Source organism: Tachysurus fulvidraco, chromosome 21 (assembly GCF_022655615.1).
Source record: "Tachysurus fulvidraco isolate hzauxx_2018 chromosome 21, HZAU_PFXX_2.0, whole genome shotgun sequence".
NCBI classification, from domain to species: domain Eukaryota; kingdom Metazoa; phylum Chordata; class Actinopteri; order Siluriformes; family Bagridae; genus Tachysurus; species Tachysurus fulvidraco.
Window position 1 is genome coordinate 12,966,831 of NC_062538.1, and position 18,230 is coordinate 12,985,060.

The following is an 18,230-nucleotide window of genomic DNA, read 5'->3' on the forward strand; positions in this document are numbered from 1 at the left end:
CTGGGGGGATCCAGAACAGGTTACTTTAGAATGGGAATAACCCTTAAAGCTCGCTTGAAGGAAGCTGGTACATTTCTAGATGTTATGGAACCATTTATGATCGTAGTAATGAAGGCCAGGGGATCTTGTGAGATGGTCTGGGGCATTGTGGAAGGGACTGGATCCACTGGGCAGATGAAAGGATTGTAAGACAAGATGACTTATATGATCTCTTTTGTTGATAAAAATGTGTGTATAGTGTAAGGGAAGTCAAGGTAGAAGTTAATTAGAAAGATAAGCAAAAATGTTTAAAATCATCTCATCATAAAAGTCTTCAGTAGTCAGGGAGGATGGAGCAGAAAGAGCTGGTGAGTTAAGTGGGTGCTTTATGCCTTTCTTGTGAAAATCCTGTACATTTAACACAGTGAAAATATGCATAAACAGTTATCAATGTTAGTAAATTCTCACTGCAGAAATTGCAACTGGTCCCTGTGGAAGCTGGGGCATGGTTGAGTGCCATTTTGTGAATGAAGAGCAAAGCTGAGGTAGGTAAGTGGTTAAAGTCACACAAGTGAGAGCAAAGAGAGCGAGAGAGCTGAGCACACAAAGCCATGTGTGTGAACATGAGTTTGTGTATGTTCATTGAAATTGTACCGCTGAAAAGCAAAAGCAATGACAAAGTGAGTTTCGAGTTCTCAAGCCTTTCTCCAATTTGCTCTTTCCCAAACCTCCTAAGGTGAATACACTTTTCCTATTTCCTTCCTGAACACCAGAGGGAAGTTCTGGCAGGTTTTTTACTGTACTGTACATAACATGCTTTGGTGGGTTCAGGCTTTGGGTGCAGCACATAGGGGGAAGCTGAGGTGTGTACACAGGGATATTCACAAATACCCGTTAGTGCCCATCACTATTCAATTCAGGGGTCAGAAGAATAGTATCAAACTTTTATTAATTTTTGATAAAGTGATTCACCAGCATTTTTATTATTATTACAGGAAATGTGTGTAAATGAGTCCTGTGAAAAAAGTTGAATGGTGTAGACTGTGCACTGGTGGCGTTGCCTCTAGGGATTTTCCTCTGGAACAGCAGCTCTCCAGCACACCTTCAACCAAAGTTGAAAGTTATTCACAGGTGGTTTGCAGGATGTTGTAAATATCAGTTTGTAAATCTACTCGCTTCCTTAAAAGCATCATTGTGCCCATTACCACTACTCAAGGTCCTTCTTTAAAAGAACTGGCATGGACATTATTGGGCCATTAGAATGGACTGCATGAGTGCTTCACGTTGTACTAGTTTTGGTGGACTATGCAAAACAATACCTGGAAGCAGTGTCTTTGTCTCGGTGAATAGTGAAGCTGAAGCAAACTTCCACGTCCTTATTTAGAAGCCTGACTTAGAGATTCTGACTGATCAAGGCACTCATTTTATGTCTACACACTGGAGTAGCTATCACTGAAGAATTTGCTACAGGCGCAAGAATGTCAATCCTGGCTGTATAATACGCAGTCTCCTTAAACCTTAGAGAGATGTGTCCCCTGTGGTTTAGTTCCAGAGAGGGAGAAGCTGGGACCTGAGGTAAACTTAAAATCGGCAGTTATTTCCATTCTTTTCCCCATGGAAACCTTCTCTCACTGTCATAATTCACAGAGGTTGCCAAGTGGCAGCAGGAATGTTTTCTGACGTGTTATGAACTCTCCCTGGGTGCACTAACCACATAGAACACCACGCTGAGACACAGAGAAAAAGAATGATTTCTGTCATTTTAATCATGGCATGTCTTTTGCCAGATAGGCTGGTTTGAGTATTTTAGAAACTGCTGATGTCCTAGAATTTTCACAAACTTGACTTTACACAGAATTGTTCAAAATAAAATAAAAAAAATAAATAAAAAAAAGTGACAGTTCTGTGAGTAAAATGGCCTTGTTGTGAAGAGATGTCAGAAGAAATTGGTTTGAGTTGCCAGGAAGGAAATAGTAACTCAAACAAGCACTTAGTAAACCATCTCAGGTGGATGAAGTACAGCAGCAGACGGATACATTGGGTTTACTCTCTCATTAATAAGATGCTTTTGCAGACCCTTTGCTCTCAGGTATTTTGTTTTACATTTTTTTACATTCATTCTGTGCTAAATCTAAACAAAAGATTTGGAAAATAATTATAACTGTGCAAGTATACTGTAGCTTACTATGATTTCCTTTAAATCTTTTCACATGTAGGCAATATAAGTCTATTTCATATTTTGCTGTTAGAGACTAGAGAAAATTGATGTGTAAATATGTAATAGCACATGATCCTTACACCAATACAACATTTAAATGACTGTATATTACAATCACACCCCCAGTGTCACCCATATGAGGATGGGTCCCCCTTGAGTCCGGTTCCTCTCAAGGTTTCTTCCTTTACCAATTTAAGGGAGTTTTTCCTTGCCACTGCTGCCTGAGTCACCTCAGACTTGCTCATAGGGGAATAAATACATACACATTGTGAACTATATACATCTAATAATAACTTAGAATTTTTATTCTTGTTTTTATTCTGTTAATTCTTATTTCTTTTATTATTTGTTATTTCCTTTATCATCAATTATGTCTACCTTCTGCTCTATGTTTATGTTCTGTAAAGCTGCTTTGAGACAATGTCTATTGTAAAAAGCGCTATACAAATAAACTTGAATTGAATTGAAACTTGAACATAATTAAAATTTCTCATACCAATTTAAAATTTAATCAGATTCTGAAATAATCAAACCAGAGAAATATTGTTTGAAATAAAAAGCTATACATGTTTTACCTCATATAATAAGGGGAGATGTGTTTCCTAGCAGCCAATGATATTCCAATGCTTTAGAATGTTTAACTTTAATTAAAAATAAATTATATATATACATACATACATATATATGTATGTATATATATATGTATGTATGTGTGTATATATATATATATATACACACATACATACATATATATACATACATATATATGTATGTATGTATATATATATATATATATATATATATATATATATATATATATATATATATATATATATATAATAGAAAAGAAAACAAGAAAAATGTATTTTTTTTACATTAATAGTATTTTTTTACATTAATACATTAATACATTACACTAATACATTAATTTTTACATTAATAAAATTAATTAAAATTGCGTGCATTTTCTAATGTTTTTTTATTTTAAGTTTTAATTTCTATTTTTCTTGTAGTTTCATATTCTGTCTCCTACAGTATGTTTCAAAACTCTTTTTTTGACTCGAGTTGGATCGACTTGATTTTATTTCATAATTTAACACCAGAACAATTTAAGAACACTTTGGTCAACTTTTTTTTTAAATTGAGGCTTACAAATAAACGTCACCTAAATCATGAGACAGTAAATGTTCACGTCACTTTTTGTTGTGTCACGTGACAGTTACTGATCCAAAATGGCTGCCGACAACCTCCCATCTGAATTTGACGTTATCATCCTTGGTACAGGTAGGAACGTGTGTTAGGAATATAAACATACTTGTAATGGTTTACAAACATATATGAAGTGTGCTCTGAAAACAAATACTGTGGTATCACAATCAAAAATCACGCTACGCCGTCAGTGTATCTAGTCTGGATTGGTAGCCAATGCTAATGCTAATGCTTTATAGAAAACCGAATTACTAGGCGGTGTTGACATGGAAACCTCATTAATCAGAAGCGTCGCTAATAATATGTGTGAGATCGGATAGTTTTAAACCCGAGTATATTGATTTATAGATTAGTAATACAGGTTAGTGTCTGTAGTCAGGTGACTATGATTGCTAGTTTTTGGGACATTTATGCATTGTGCATGATGTCATTGTGACTCATGATACTGGACTATATGATATAAATCTGGTAGCAAAAAGATACCCTTTTTTTTAATAGTCTTCCCAGCTGTTTACACACCATGACTTTATGTAGGTGGTCATCAAAACAGGAATTAACAGTGAAGCCAAAATGTCTCTGAGTCCCTCTAGTGGGTGACAACAGTACAGTTTTAACCCCGTTTATTTCCAACACAGGCCAAACTTCAACAAATACTTTTCTGCAAATATGCTTTTCGAGTTTCAGTGTTCGTTCTTCCAATAATGTTCTTTTTTTTTTTACCTTGATATCTTTCCCTTTGTTATTTCTTTAGGGTACATGTGTTTGATGTATGTTATTTGATGGTAAATAAAAGGGCACGCTGATGTGTTTGACAGTGACATCTGAAGCTCTTACTGAGATCAATGTCTTTAACACTTTAATGTTCAGTGCACCATTTTAAACAATTCGTGTAAGGTCTTTTTATTCCATTCAGTTCAATGTATTTGTACAGTACTTTTAACAATTGACATTGTCTCAAAGCAGCTTTACAGATATGTTTAATATGCATGAGACAATAGGCGAGTGTCTGTGTCTACAATATGGTGCACATTCTTTGTTTACAAGGTTGCTATTGCACAGATTCTGACAATTTTCCTAAGACAGTAACTTTTAATTAGAAACCAGATAATTGGCTTTTATCAAGCTGAATATGAAAAGATTTAGTCATACAGTCCCCTCTGAAACTGCTGGAAAGCCAGCAAGGACAGTGTTGTTGTTTTTTTCTCCCACTGAAGACATTTCAGTGTGAGATCAAATTAATTATAAATATGAGAGTGGAATTTCAGCTTTTGTTTCTGATATTTCTGTAGATTTGTCAAGTGATCATTTCCAGTTACATCTATGGCATTTGTAGCGATTTGTTGATGTAACTCATGATCGTGCCAACAGAATTAATTCAGAAATCTGCAGAAACATTCTGTTTGCCAATTTAAAAAAACAAAAACCTTCCAGTCTAATTGCGAGTACCTTTTTATTATGAAGCAAGACAATGATCAAAACACACTGCCAACACAATCAGGTGAAATTTGAACAGGGAAAAGAAATGGAAGGTTTTAGACTGGCCAATCACCAGATTCAGTCACCAGACCTTAACCCAGTTTAGGAGCATTTCACCTCCTTTAAGAGGAGACTGAAGGGAGAAACCCAACATTTCACCATAAACAACTGAAAGAAAATGCACTAAAAATCTGGAACAGACTGCAACAGCCATTGTCACATACTTCTCAACCAGATATAGTTATTGTTAGCAAGGTATATGCAACCAAATAATTTATTTTAGTAGTTATTTATTTTAAAACTATCTGCTACATTACTTAGAAGTTGGATGTTCTGCCACCTAACAACTAACAATTATGTTGAATTATGTTATTAACAGAACTAGATATAAATATAAGGAAATTAAATCTAAAATTCATGATTCATGAAAGTTTTGTGCAGCCCAGTCATTTATGTTATTTGGCATTAATTAATGAATATGAAAAACAACAAAAGTGAGCTGAAACACAGACTGCTAAATTAAGACAAATAACTAGTCAACTCGGTTATAAGAAAAGAAATGCCTTTGTATAAATGGAAGACGGGTCGGTCTGTCTGCGTTTGAAAAATAAGCTGTAAACAAATGTCTAAGCTGACTGAAGATTAAGGACCCACTTACATAGAAAAGGATGTGTAAAGTCTCTTTTCTGCAGTTAACAGCTGACTTTTGGTTCTTTTTATTCCATCTGCCAAAGCATTCTTTTAACACTTGTAAAATTTCCAGCATGTCGGTGCTTGGTGTGCAATATTTACCTCTGGGTACAGTTTTGATCTAGACTTTTTCCTCTCATGGTTCAAGGTGTGCTCACAGACACTTGTGCACTTGACTTTTTTGGATGTTTGTGGGGGGCATACATACACTCTCAATTTATTTTTAATCACCATACACACATGAGTGTGAAGTAAATCAACCTTTCTAAAATGAAAAAAATAGTTTTGGCCCATACAGCAATAAAGAACTACAGTAGCTATGGTGGCACAACCCTACCTAGATCAGTCTGTTAAGTCATTGACTGTTTTACTCATTTCATTCATAAATTATACTGCACTTCTGTTAGCTGGTGCAGCAGGTAGTGTTTGCAGCTCCACGGCTTCAGTGTCTCTGGTTTGAAGCTTGGATTGCTGTCCAGTTGATATTTTTGCATGTTTTCTGTCAATTATTAAAATATGTTGTTCAGTTATGCCAATTTTACTAGTGTGAGAATGTGTGATAGTCTGTGATGAACCCATCCAATATATATTCCTGCTTTGTGCAAAATCGGATCAGACAGAACAATATAATCACTAATTTACAGGATTTTAATTTAATGAAGCTGGTGGAGTTTTTTGAGTTCTGTTTACCATCGTTTTTTGGATCTGGAGTGAATGCTATCTGAGTGAACAATAAACAGGATCTCTCACATATGGTTCGTCAGAGGTATTGTGGATTTGATCATATCTACAACAACCTCTTATAATATGGGGCAAAGTTCAGTGTGCGATTCCTAGCTAAGAGTCTACTTTGCAAGTTGGACAATTTCTTCACCAAACTGGCTCAAGACTACCTGAACTCTTTTAGTGATTTAATAAATCAGTAATTGTAACTGATTCAGCAGACATGTTTTTTTGGTTACTGGGGTTGGTTATGGTGAATTAAAGTACAGAAGTTTTTACAATATTTGACAGACGTGGACTTTCTATTCAGAGACAAACACCACTGAAACAGTGAATGTTTCTCTCCTCTATGCGGAAAGCATCATTGATAATAAATAATAACTTTGGCTAAGAAACTCTTGGAAAGTGAGCTCTCAGAAATATTGAACAGTTTGCAGTCCAAATTAGAGGATCTTGATAGAAAATTCTAAACTTTTCCTAGTTATGGACTGCACAGAGGGTACATGGCTACTTGATCTGCACTGGAGGAATTGTGTACACAGAGGGCAGAATCCGCTTTATTTTATGGGGGACAAAGGCTTTATGATTCTGGACATCGGCCAGGGTTCCTTTTAGCTAGGCTTGTGAAACAGAGATCAAACACAGTGGTTATTAATAAAACAATGAGAGATTGTTATAAACAATTGTATTCACTGCATAATATCCCACTTTCAAATTTACCAGAGGACAGCAGGAAGATACCAAGGAAAAAGATCACTAAACAGATGTTTATAGACACCAAGTCACTTATAAGTGGAAAGCCTCTAGGTTCTGATGCCTCTGTGCCTGAATTTTGTAAGAAATTGGGGGACCTGAGAAATGATAAGCTTCTTAACATGTTTACATAATCTTTTTTTTTTATTTTTTATTATTAGGATATCACTATCAAGCAAATGGGCAATTTCACCTATTTTAAAAAGTTATATACCATTGGGTATAGAATGCTGTGTGTGTGTGTGTGTGTGTGTGTGTGTGTGTGTGTGTGTGTGTGTGTGTGTGTGTGTGTGTCTGTCACATTTGCTCGCTGTGAACTTGTTCTTTATTAAAATTATTTGTAGTTCTGCATATTAAAGCATTAAGATAAAACTTAAGGGACAAGCTTAAATAAGCCAAAAATTTTGTTTTGTTCAGGAAATACTATCAAGATCTGTCCTCGTTTAAGCTTGTTATCCCTTCACTAATATGTAGCCAAAGAATTGCTTTACAAAAACCCGCAAGTAGCCTCCATGCTCAAAATGATTTGGTTAAAAAAAACACTAACATTGTTTACTTTATTCTCTCAGACCACATGAATATTACTGCCCTCATTCTTTATGCTGTCCTGATTTAGTGTGCATTTATATTACAGGCCAGATTCTTGTGACAGCTGAAGCTGCTCACTAGTGCATGGGCATATTGTTCTTTAGTATGGGGAGGGAGGGAAGCCAAAGAGGGAGACATACCTCTATGAATAAGAGTGACAACATTGGGCCATGATTGATGGTGCACAAATTAGGATCTTTGGCCCACTTTTACTTGAATTTATGTTAATCCACCACAGCCAGGGTATGTGCACACTGTACATTTTCTTTATAGTGTCAAGGTTACTTATTCTGTTTGTTCCACATTTATTTTAAGCAGAGTTTAGGTTTAAATAATACCTGGCTTCTACTATTTCACTGATGTGTATTTGCATTGCGCTGGAGTGATTGAGTTTATGGGCATGCGTAGCATGATGTAATACTCTCAACGCAGTTATGATCTGTGTTTAATGTGTATCTACCGTACAGTGTTTGGTGGACTTGAGGTGACTATTAATTTATGTCCTCATTGCATTCATGGAAATTATGCTGAGATGCTGCCACATCTGCTGATTTGATGATGTGCATTTTATTAATTCTTTCAAAGTAATATTGTTCCATACACACATTGAGTGTCAACCATATAAATGTTGTACAATAGATCATTAACTAAAATTTTATGTTATTGCATTCAGTACATTCCACCTCGTATGGACACGATTGTGCTTTTTAGCATTTTTCAAACGTGTACTCTGTTTAAAGGCCTGTGTCGGTTTATATAGTGGCCAAACCCCGCAGAATAGAAGCCTTGACACAATGTAGGTAAGTCATAGCAACCCAACATAGTTTGGGTTTACACACAAGTTAAACTGAAGTGCTTTAATACATGAACATTTATACTGATAAATACTGAAGAGTGAAAACATTTTAATAATTGACTAGGCCTGTAAGTGATCATGCAAGGTTGTGTTTTTTATTCCTACCATGACACATGGAACTCTTTTCATTGGCTCAGATTTTTCCTCCTTTTATTAGAAATTTGTACGCTTTCCACCATGAAGTGCACTACTGACATGTCTAATTTCCCACAATGTTATCTCCCCATTTTCAACAAGTTATTATATTATTATATTATAATGTCAAAGGTTTGGCTTACCAAAGGTGCTTGGCTCATTCTGATTCTACATTTTCTTTTTCTTCTGGCTAGGGTTTCTACCGCAGCCCATAAAACTGTCTGATTAAAAGGTGAAATTATAGCACCACCATTAGGTCAAATTTGGAAGTAAATTTTTGGTCATAAACTTTTATTTATTTTTGCAGTTTTATTAAACATTTAATTTTTATGAACATAAGAGTTTGGTTAACTAACATCTTTAGAATAAGAGATAATACAATTCATTCAAATGAGGTGTTACAAAAATGATTACACCAAACAACAAATTGTTACTAAATCTAATCTAAATCTAAATCACCAAACAACTAAATCTAATAGTTTATAATACTTGATTTTAAGAACAGCACCATTTCTTCTAGACATTGAATGAACAAGTTGATGATGTCTATCTTTTACAATCTTGTAGTATGGACACTTTCAGGTCCTGGATGCTGGTTCAGCTCGTCTTTTCAAAATGTCCCAAAAGTGTTCTGTTGGGAGGAGGTCTGGTGACATGCTTGGCCACTGAATTACTTTTACCCTGTTCTTCCTCAGAAATGAACCAGTGACCTTAGATGTATGTTTTGGGTAATTATCATGTTGAAAGTCTGCCCAGTGACTAGTAGGGTATGGAGTGATGGTAGCATCTTCTCTTTCAGTATTTCACAGAATGTCTGTGAATTCATGATGCCATCTATGAAATGCATCGCCCCGACATAAGAACACGTCCTTTGTAAAGGACAGCCATGCATGCCAGTCCTCTGCAGTTTACGTTGGAGTCACAAGAAACTCTCACCTCAGTTTGACTTGCTAATGATTTGGCCAACTGTGCAGAACTTTCATTGCAACTTTCTTCAACTTTTCTCATCACAAAATGCTCTTGACGAGGTGTTAACTTGCGGGGACGGCCTGGACATCTCCGGGAGCTTCCCACAAGTCAATTTTTTTTATTTTTAGATTTTTTTTGTGACAGTATTCAAGCTTATTACTAATGCTTAACTAATTTCTTATAACCTTGACCTTTTTATGCACAGAAATGATTTTCTTTCTCAGGTCTTGTGACATTTCTTTTCCATGTGCTGCCCTTATGTCAGCATTATGTGGGAGTGGATTTTCTCTCTTAAATAGCATTCTTAATTGTCTATTATTCTGTGGCCACCTGTGTGTTGATGGATTATAGACTCCTCTGTTGGTGAATTCCTGTAAATTTATTTTATTCGTTCTCCTAACACATTTATAAGGGTACACAAATTTTTGCACCATGACCTTAAATTATTTTGTTAGAATAGTTAGAAAGTATCCATTTTAAAGCAAGATGGAGGTTTTTCTAATAAATAATTTTTCTAATAATAATAGGATGTATTATGTGTACGCCTGTCTAAAGAGATGAGTTTTTAATCTACATTTAAACTGGGAAAGTGTGTCTGAGCCCCGAACACTATCAGGAAGACTATTCCAAAGTTTGGGAGCTAAATAAGAAAACGCTCTACCACCATTAGTAGACTTAGATATTCTGGGAACTACCAGAAGTCCTGAGTTTTGTGATCTCAGAGAGCGTGAAGGATTGTAACGTGTTAGAAGACTAGTTAGATACATGGGAGCTAAACCATTAAGGGCCTTGTACGTAAGTAGCAGCAGTTTGTAATCAATTCTAAACTTAACAGGTAGCCAGTATAGAGATGATAAAATTGGGGTTATATGATCATACTTTCTTGTCTTAGTGAGAACTCTGGCAGCTGCATTTTGGACTAACTATAACCTATTTATTAAAGATGCAGGATAACCACCTAGTAATACATTACAATAGTCCAGTCTAGAGGTCATGAAGGCATGAACTAGCTTCTCAGCATCCGAGACAGACAGGATGTTTCTTAATATTTCTAAGGTGGAAGAAGGCTGTTTTGGTAGTATGGGCGATATGATTTCTAAAAGACAAGATGCTGTCTAATATAACACCCAGGTCTTTCACTGTCGAGCTACTAGTAATAGTACATCCCTCTAAATGGAAGTTAAGTTGTGAGTTTCTGTGCACTGGTTTTTGAACCTATAAGTAGTATTTCTGTCTTATCGGAGTTTAACAACAGAAAATTGCAGTTCATCCAGTCTTTTATCTCTCTGTGGCTATTTCATCTGGTTTTGATGAGATATATAACTGTGTGTCATCAGCATAACAATGGAAACTAATCCCATGTCTTCTAATAATGTTCCCTAATGGAAGCATGTATATCGAGAAAAGCAGAGGTCCTAGAACTGATCCTTGAGGGATCCCATAATTAACTGGCAATAAATTGGAGGATTCACCATTTAATTCTACAAAATGGTATCGATCAGACAGGTAGGATCTAAACCTAAACTTAAAGCCTGTCCATGAATACCTGTGTAATTCTGAAAGCGATCTAGAAGAATGTTGTGGTCTATAGTGTTGAATGCAGCACTAGTAGAACTAATAAGGACATACAGTCTTGGTCCGAAGCTAAGAACAAGTCATTTGTAACTTAAACAAGTGCTGTTTCTGTGCTGTTTATCAGTATGAGATTTGGGACTGTTGAATTTTTAATTTCAGGATTGCCTAAACAAAATTTGGGACAATTCTTAAAAGTCTACAGCTTAATCTGTTCTAGAATGACAGAAAGTAAAGTGCAAAGTAAGGTCATTGAAGACATACAGTACTGTGCAAAAGTTTTAGGCAGGTGTGAAAAAATGCTGTAAACAAAGAATGCTTTCAGAAATGGAAGTGTTAAACATTTATTTTCATAAATGAACAAAATGCAGTGAATGAACAAAAGAGAAATATTTGGTGTGACCACCCTTTGCCTTCAAAACACCAGCAATTCTTCTAGGTACACTTGCACACAGTTTTTTGAAGTAACCCAGCTGGTAGGTTGTTCCAAACATCTTGGAGAACTAACCACAGATCTTCTGTGGATGTAGGCTTTCTCACATCCTTCTGTCTCTTCGTGTAATCCCAGACACACTCCATGATGATGAGATCAGGGCTCTGTGGGGGCCATGCCATCACTTCATGCTGATTTGAAGGCGAAAAGTAGTAACACCAAATATTGATTTGATTTTAGATTTCTTTTGTTTGCTCACTTTGCATTTTGTAAATTGACCGAAATAAACACTCATTATTTATATTTATGAAAACATTATTTGTTCACAGCATTTTTTTTCACACCTGCCTAAAACTTTTGCACAGTACTGTAGTTTGCTGAAGTAAACCACCACAGCCATGTTACAACATCTAGTGGAAGTCTTCCCTGTAGAGTGGAGGCTGTTATAGCAGGAAATTGGGAACAACCCAATATTAATGCTCATGGTTTTGGAGTAGGATGTTCACAAATCAGTTGTCACATACTGGATATAGTGTATATAATTCTGTCAATTTATTTAGTTCTGTAGCATTAACAGTGAAAATTATTTTAACAGATTTAATTATAACTGATGATTGTGACGGATATAATTAATCCTGTCTGATTCTGTGAGACACTTTTTAGTAATTGAACAATTGACTAAGTAATTGAAATTCAGGTCAAATGGAAAACAATTTGGTGTTTTAACCACTTGCTGGCTTTAAAACTCATGTCCTTTGAATAGTCATACCTAGAATTGCTTTATGATTAGCTTGAAAGCACAGACAGCAGAAATATGGGCTTTATACATCTCACAGGTTATCTCTTGCTCATATCTTAAGGAACATGTGTGACGAGATTAGGTTAATAACTCATCAAATGCGAAATTGACTAGTGAACTATGAAGCCATGCAAAATCTGAACAAATATTTCATTGATCCATATGCTGAAGCTCACCTTGGTAACACATATATGAGGGATAGAAGCGAGGAATGCTGACTGTGTGTAAGAAGGAGATGGATAGCAGGTATGGCTAACAGAGTGAGAAGGACTGAAGAAACTTAGCTTTCCCTGCTTCTCTCTGTCCTCCTCTCCTTGTCTTTCAGCTCGGGCTATAAATAACGCCCAAAATGACTTTCAAGGTGCAAAGATAGAATGAATTTTGTAATGTTCTCTGAAAATGAAAAATGATTTATGATTTCATACAATTCCTGCTGAAAGCATTTCAGGGCTTTGCTCAGTCATCAGAGTCCTGCGGACCGTGATCTATTATTTATTGCCAAGCATCTCTGTGTGGCACCAGTATTTTATAGCAGGTAATGTTTGTCTTTAGCAAACATGATGTGGGGGAAAATCAATATTAGATAGGAAAAATTACATTAAAGATGGTGGCAAGAGATTATTTAAAATGTTTTTTTTTTTTTAAAGATGTCTGTAGTATTGCTTCAACAGTCAAAAGCAGCCCAACTCAGAAAGAATCTGGAGCTTTTTGTAGCATTAGAATCTTTAGAACTTTTTGTAACATTATCCTGAATTTCCAATAGATTTTGATCAGATCTACCGCATGGTTCATAACTTATTCCAAATAATAAAGAATGAATTTCTGAAGTATTTGTATTATCAAGTTTTCATCATTTATTATTCAAACAGAAGGCTATTTTCTAAGTTGCCTTAAAAGCTTAAATGCTTAAAAGACCTTTACAATACAGTATTATGTCCTGAGTCATTTAGTTTAGGCGGTTTTGTGAAAAGCAAATGTAATATCAGCAATGATGTTTGATATTCCCCAAGTCCTTTGTGAATAAAGTTGCTAAGACCATCAAGATGCTAAGATTTAATTGAGTATTATTGATTTAATAAGAAAATTATTATTGAGTGCAGACTGTGTATATCTGTGTTCTTGTTGTTGTTTGTTTGGGTTCCCTCTGTTTTCCCTGCCTGTATTCCCACTGCTTCTGAGTAACCAGATTTGACATGGTGTCATATGAATCTTCAAATAAACCTTTAACTGAAGTCTTCAGTTTTGGATTATTTTTCTCTTTGATTCTTACCATATCCATTACTTTTCTTGGCTTAACATTAGCCCCCTCAGCATCAATCCCAACACCACAGGTGCAGTTACTGGGGGTTAGTTACTATTTACTGGTTAAGTATCTGTGCTTGAACCTGGACAACAACCAACTTACTACATGATTTTGAACATGATTCATCCTGGTTATACTGTAATTATGTTGCTAAGCCTCCATGGAGGGGTGGTGGGCTTGAAAAGAATGGACTGATTTTTAAATTCAGTGAAGTTACATCACTTAAAATTCTAGTCTTGAAATTTTCGAATACTGTCCCTATGCAAATGATTTTGATTTACTGATCACCCAAACCAGTGCCATGGATTCTGTCAGAAGGTAATGAAGTGCTCACTGTTGTCCATCCTATTTGTCCATCCATTTTATTAAGTATTCTATTCCGTCATAAGTCCTATCACAAATGCAGCTCCTTTAAACCACTGCCATTCTCCACAACACTTGAGACATCTCCTCTGTTTTTACCCCTTCCTGCTAATGTAGTGATCTGATTGTCAAACATCAATTTTCTAATTTAAATTACCTTCTACCTATACCTATACATTTGGTTGTTTATTCCCTTCTTAAAGCATGTGTGCTCACTCTCTAAGTTCCCTTTTCTAATATCTTAAATGCTTTTCTGTTCTGCTTTTCATGTTCTGTTCCATCTCCCTTTAAAATGCCACAGTTACTCCCACTCTCAAAAATTCCTTATTGGTCCAATAAAACCTTACTAACTACAGACCTATCTCCATCCTTCCATCAATGTTCCTGGAGAATGTTGTTACAAATTTAGTCTTATATTTCTAACAATAGTCTGTATGAAGCTATAATGACTTTTACTCTCAGCACAGTACAGAAACAGCCCTCATCAGGGAAGTTAATGACGGTCTTTATTCAGCTGACCCTGGCTCCACTAATATTCTCATATGTCTGGACCTGATTGCCCCTGTGATACTGTCAAACACTGTACTGCTCTCCCATCTTTGGTCTTAATTAGGTATCTGTGACAACACTGAACTGGTTTGCATCATATCTCACAAAGAGACAGCATTTAATCACTGTTGGCCCAAAGTTCCATTCTAAGCACACTCTTATTTACTTCTTTAAAGCTGCTTTCAGACAATGGAAATTGTTAGCACTATACAAATCAATTGAATTTGAAAATTAATTATTTATTATCTAAATTTGTCCACTTGGCTTGATTATCAGTCATTATACGTAACTTAACAGTGGCTTACACGTAACTATTTATGCAGATGTCACCTACTGTAGATCTCAGATCCAAACCGTCTATAAACTGCCTGTGATATTAAACACTGGATGTCCGCTAACTTTTTCAAACTAAACAGTGGAAAGACAGAAATCTTTTACTTTAACAAAAGCTGATTTATGTAAGTTTAGACCTTTGTCTGACTAGTGACAGCATTGACATATTTCCACCTGGCACAGTTCATAACCTTGGCATTATCTATGACTCATCACTGAACCTCTGAACTAAATGAACCAATGAATGAATTCATCTATCACTAAAACTGCCTTCTTTCACATTTATAATATTGCTCACCTTTGTACCTTCTTAGACCTTTTGCTGCTGCAATCCTGATCCATTTCATTACCTCACATTTTAGATTACTACAATCCTGTTTATTGCTCTTCCATCACATTGCTTAAATAAACCATAATACGTTCAAAGATCAGCAGCCCGTTTACTGACCTTCACTAAAAAAATCTGCCTACATTTCCCCATTTGAACACTATTTGCACCTGCTTCCTAAAACTGCCCGCATTCAGTTTAAACTCCTTATTTTATATAAAGCATGATATGGTCTTGCTCCTCTCTAACTTCTCCATCCCTACTAACTGTCTTGTTCTCTCCAATCTTCTGATACTGGTCTGCTCTCTATTTCTGTGGTATATACAGTGGTGTGAAAAAGTGTTGGCCCCTTCCTGATTTTTTTAATTTTTTTGCACGTTTGTCACACTTTAATGCTTCAGATGATCAAACAAATTTAAATAGTCAAAGATAACACAAACACAACTTGCAGTTTTAAATGAAGGTTTTTATTATTAAGGGAATCCAAACCTACATGGCCCTATGTGAAAGTGTTTGCCCCTAAACCTAATAACTGGTTGGGCCACCCTTAGCAGCAAGAACTGCAATTGTTTGTTCAAAAAGTGTTTGCGATAACGCAATGAGTCTGTTACAGTGCTGTGGAGGAATTTTGGACCACTCATCTTTGCAGAATTGTTGTAATTCAGCCACATCGGAGGGTTTTTGAGCATGAACTGCCTTTTTAAGGTCATGCCACAGCATCGCAATAGGATTCTGGTCAGGACTTTGACTAGGCCACTCCAATGTAGGGATGTACAAGCATTTTGAGTGGATCGGGTATTGTTGGTGCCTGACCGATCCAAACCCGATACCTGTGGTCATGGGTGTTGGAACCATTATATGTCGTTGGGACAGGACCCACCCACTTTTTAAGACCAATAATATTGCACCCATCTACTTTTACCGTCTCTATTCAGCGCATGTCTTTTTTTTTTTTAATTATTTTTCAGAGTGCCACCAGTCGAATCCATTCTGCTTGAGGAATGCACTAATAAATTAAACTCCATTCTGTGTTTTACCTACATCATTGACCACGTTTCTGCTTCCTGAAATCCATGGGCGTCGGAACCATTATATGTGGGTGGGACAGGACCCACCCACTTTTTATTTGCTTCCAATGCCCATGCCCGTGGTGGTTGATTAATGAACAGCAAACATCCTAGACTATTGCTTAAACTTATAAAAAAATACACTTATATATTAAATTACATTAATGAAAATAAATATAATAAATTTTATAGGAAATATGTTGCACAACCGCCTGCAACAGACAGGCAAGTTTAGCAGACATCCTTTCCATTAACCTCAGTGCGTTAAACATGTCTCTCATTTGGGTGCAAGGTTTACTGTTTAATGCCCATTGCATTGTGTTTCAAGGGTTCTAATTTAAGATTCACTTTAAAATATTGCCTTTTCTTCAGAAAATAATTTAATTTAATGATTGCAGTATATATGGTTTAGATTCTTATACCACTAACTGTTAAAAGTAATTTTTGCATTAATACTTTAAGGTTTCTTGTGTTTAAATTTTTCATCCAGTAATGGGCATTTTTGTATTTTTTGCCAGAAACAAATAAATCTTAATAACTAAGCGAATTGTATACATTTCTTTAGTTTTAAAGGTAGAAAAGAACACGGATATCGGATCGGTATCGGTATTGGCCGATACTGGTATCGGAATCGAATCAGAAGAGAAAACGTGGTATCGGTACATCCCTACTCAAGTCTTCATTTTGTTTTCCTTCAGCCATTCAGAGGTGGACTTGCTGGTGTGTTTTGGATCATTGTCCTGCTGCAGAAATCAAGTTCACTTCAGCTTGAAGTCACAAACCGATGGCCTCACATTGTTCTTCAGGATTTTTTGGTAGACAGCAGAATTCATCTTTCCATTTATCATAGCGCGTCTTCCAGGTTCTGAAGCAGCAAAACAGCCCCAGACCATCACACTACCACCACATTTTACTGTTCTTTTGATTTTTCTAAAATGCAGTGTTACTTTTACACCAGATGTAATGGGACACACACCTTCCAAAATGTTCAACTTTTGTCTCGTCAGTCCACAGAGTATTTTCCCCAAAGCCTTGGGGATCATCAAGATGTTTTCTGGCAAATCTGAGATGAGCCTTTATATTCTTTTTGCTCAGCAGCGGTTTTCGTCTTGAAACTTCATCTTGGAAGCCATTTTTGCCCAGTGTCTTTATTATGGTGGATTCATAACACTGGCCTTAACTGAGGCAAGTGAGTCCTGCAGTTCTTTGGATGTTGTTGTGGGGTCTTTTGTGACATCTTTTTCACACAGGGCCATTGTGGGTTTGGATTTTGTTTTCCCTTAATAATAAAAACCTTAATTTAAAAACTTGTTGTGTTATCTTTGACTAATATTTAAATTTGTTTGATGATCTGAAACATTAAAGTGTGCAAAAAATTAAAAAAAACAGGAACGGTGCAAATGCTTTTTCACACCACTGTATGTCTTCCATGGGTGACTGATGCTTAGATTTTCAGCATTAATATCTAAACTCAAGGCCAATCTTTTCACACTACACTGTCAGATGGTAAGCCATTCGGCTGACATTCACTTTTACCTTTTGTCACCACAATAGTCTGAGATTAGCTGCTTCTTCTTTCGGCTTTTCCCTTCAGGGGTCGCCACAGCGAATCATCTCTCTCCACCTATACATATCTTCTGCATCCTCAACACTTGCACCCACTAGCTTCATATCCTTATAAATTACATCCATATACCTCCTCTTTGGCCTTCCTCTTTGCCTCCTGCCTGGCAGCTCCATGTCCAACATTCTCCTACCAATATACTCACTCTCCCTCCTCTGAACTACTTCTACTGTACATAGGATGTAGTCTACCGGTGTTCTCCTACCTCCACTCTTGTAAGTCACTCTATGTTCCTCCCTCTTCTGAAAATAAGTGTTAACCAC

General features: G+C 36.1%; 1 protein-coding gene across 1 annotated transcript in view; it reads left to right on the top strand.

Annotated features, from left to right (window-relative positions):
• The first annotated feature begins 3,351 nt into the window (after positions 1 to 3,351).
• The window catches only part of chm (CHM Rab escort protein), a 57,827-nt gene continuing 42,948 nt past the window's right edge, over positions 3,352 to 18,230 (top strand). The window contains exon 1 of the mRNA XM_027139935.2: positions 3,352 to 3,481. Within this exon, the coding sequence (XP_026995736.2) occupies positions 3,430 to 3,481 (52 nt within the window). The 5' untranslated portion in view covers positions 3,352 to 3,429. The remainder of the gene's footprint in view (positions 3,482 to 18,230) is intronic.